At 33.5% G+C, this 3,160-nt stretch overlaps 1 protein-coding gene across 1 annotated transcript; it reads right to left on the bottom strand.

Annotated features, from left to right (window-relative positions):
* Nucleotides 1–299: 299 nt before the first annotated feature.
* On the bottom strand, nucleotides 300–2,005 carry LOC108560820 (synaptic vesicle membrane protein VAT-1 homolog-like; the record flags this gene model as incomplete). The annotated part of the gene is given in 4 exon segments (XM_017918515.1): nucleotides 300–1,034; nucleotides 1,101–1,371; nucleotides 1,436–1,630; nucleotides 1,694–2,005. Coding segments are annotated over 4 exon segments (816 nt in total), but the record flags the coding sequence as incomplete, so codon positions are not given.
* Nucleotides 2,006–3,160: the final 1,155 nt, after the last annotated feature.

The following is a 3,160-nucleotide window of genomic DNA, read 5'->3' on the forward strand; positions in this document are numbered from 1 at the left end:
GGTCTCAGAAGTGAGCATTGGCTAAACGGAGCGATCGCCGGACGCGTAAACTCTTGAACTTCTTGATATGCCTTCTTCTGGGGAAAAGCTCGCGCCCTCGGATTCGCGACCGCCCGAAGAAGATAAATTAGTATAAATTGGTAGTTGTAGTTGTTATTATTATTATTAAGTAGAAAAAGTTCACTAAACTAAACTTCTCTGGAAAAATATTCTTAACTTTTCATTGTAAGTTCGTCATATCAAAAGACCTGAAATGATTGGTTTTTGTTTCTCTTCTTCTGTTTTTTTGTTATGTTTGTTTATTCATTGATTGGTCAGAGGCTGTTCAATTGTTGATTTTTTTTTACCGAAAATGCAGTTCGGCCTTGTTCGGGTCGGATCGGCCGCGTGCTAGATATAGATTTGTATATATATATATATATGATATAGAGTCAAGTTTGGAAATCAATGACCTACAATTAAAAAAATAATATTTATATATATATATATAATATACTCAATATTTAAAAAATAATAATTTCTCCCTTAAAGTCTAAGTGATTCCTATACATTTACAAAAAAAAAAAAAATAATAATTATTATAACACAGCACGAAATTAATGGTTGAGATTGTTAGGTCCACCTGAAATTGTTGTATTCAAAACGAAAATTTCTTCCTTAGTCGCTATTATCATCGATGGTTTGTATGTTGTTGAAAGTTTCCTTCTGCTCTTAACATTATTTTTGTTTTTTCTCTTTTAATCTCTGATAATAATAATAATCATCATTATCGTTTTAACTAGAAATTTTGACGGTCTCTTCACTAAGAAATTAAAGGAAGATGGAGAAACGAAACACGTTAAAAACAAAATTATTAAAATAGTTAAAAAAAAAAAATTAATAAAATAATTGGAGATCCTTCTCTTTTTGGTTTTTGATTTGTTGAAAATAATTTTGCTTTCCTTCTTGTTTGTTGTTGTTGTTGTTTTTTTTTGGGATTCTTTGTTTTCAATTGATTCAACTGGAAGCCTTATCGTCCTCCTTGTCTTTCGAGTCTGCGAATAAAGAATGATGATTAATTTGAAGTTGCTAAAAATGCAAAGAGTTGTTGCTTTTCGCACCTGCCGATTCTCCGGCCGAATCTCCATTAGTCAACGCCTCTTCCTTCTTCTCGTCCTTCTTCTCCTCATCGGTCTTCTTCTCGTCTGTGGCGGTTGCTGCTGCTGCTGCAACATCCTTCTTCTCCTCCTCCTTCTTCTCTTCGGACGATTGCTTCTTCTTGTCCTTGCCCTTGGCTGGAGTGGCCGGTTTCGGTTTTGGCTCCATGCCGGGGTCAAGGACGATCTTGCCGATGTTCTTGCGGTCGTGCATCTTCTGCATGGCTTCCGCCACCTGACATAAGACATAAGAAAACGATGATGATGATGGTTTTTTTTTGATCGGATTGAAAACTTACGTCTTCGAGGGCCCAGGTGGAGTCGGTGACGGGCTTGATTTTGCCGTCCTTGTAGAGCGCGAAGATCTTCTCGACGGCGCCCCTCACGAATTCGGTTTCGCCCTGCTGGTACATCAGATGGCGCAAATTGAAGCCGGACAACGTCTTGTTATCGTCGAACAGCTTGATCGGGGACACCTTGTCCACTTGCCACCACTGCAATTTAAAAAAAAGTACATCATCTTCAGTTAAAACCCTCAATATTAATTGATTAATTACCGAGCGGGCAGCGCTGAAGAAGCTCTTTGTTTCGCCTGTTACGACGTTGGAGGATCCGTAGAGGATGTATTTGCCCATGGGCTTGAGGAGGGAATAGCCACGGTTGCATTCTTCACCGCACAGACAGTCGAGGACGATGTCTACACCCTCGGGACGGACTTTGCGGACTTCGCTGCTGTAGTCGTTGCCACGTTCCAGCAGATGATCGATGGGCACGGCGGAGGCCAACAGCGCTTCATGCTTTCCTTTGGAGCAGACACCGAACACCGTCACATCCGGAACGGTACGAGCCAATTGCACCACAGCTTGACCCTAACACAAAACAAATACATTTTATAAAACCACAAAGTAAGACCAAACTTCTATATAAATTACAATAATTGCAGTTTAAAAATGTTTACTTTACTTTATATCTCTATATGTAATGTAAGTATTTTATTTTTGATTGCTTTCAAAAACTTTATATGTGATTTCCTATACCTTGGAGCACTTTAAAATTGCTTTGCTTTGTCTCTATATTATTGATTTGAGCAGGAACCATTTTGTGTCTAAAGTAAATTTAATTAATTATTTGTGATGAAAATAACGTTGGAATTAGTCTACAAAGACATAAATTCAAATAATTGCATATTATATAATACATTAATTATTTGTTTACATCTATTACATAAATATAAATAGGATTACTTCAACTAATTTCATATAATGAGATTTTCCAGAAATATATTAATGATCATTAATTCAATTATTTTCAAAGAAGTCCACAGCACTACACTACAAGTGTGCATATCAACATTAAAACATCGTGATAAATTAAATATTACATATAAAACGATTTAAAAAAAAATCATTACATTTTAAAGAAATTTACAAATTAACAAAGAAACAAATAAGAATTTAAACATCCTTTGATACTACAGGATTGTCTTTCAATTTAATTATTAGTTATGTTACTGTCGTATATGTTTTTTACAAATACTGTAAAATAAATAAAGTCTATTACATGAATATAAATAAGATGACTTCAACTAATTTCATATAATGAGATTTTCCAGAAAAATGTTAATGATCATTGATTCAATTATTTTCAAAGAAGACCACAGCACTCACTACAAGTGTGCATATCAACATTAAAACATCGTGATTAATTAAATATGCGGCGAAAGTGTTAATCTACTAAAACGATGTAAAAAAACATTAAATTTTAAAGAAATTTACAAATTATTAAGAAACTAATTGAAAACCGTTACTTTCTTAGTAAATAAATTAAAATGATTAGTAATTATTATATATATATATTATAAGAAAAATAAGATTTAAACATCCTTTGTGTGTTTCTTTGAAATTTTAGTTCAATTTAATTATTAGTTATCTGTTTCCTTTTTAAAAACATTACATTTTAAAGAAATTTATAAATTAACTAAGAAACAAATAAGAATTTAAACATCCTTTGATACTAAAGGATTG

Source organism: Nicrophorus vespilloides, unplaced genomic scaffold (assembly GCF_001412225.1).
Source record: "Nicrophorus vespilloides isolate i.1.1-1 unplaced genomic scaffold, Nicve_v1.0, whole genome shotgun sequence".
In the NCBI taxonomy this organism is placed as follows: Eukaryota; Metazoa; Arthropoda; class Insecta; order Coleoptera; family Silphidae; genus Nicrophorus; species Nicrophorus vespilloides.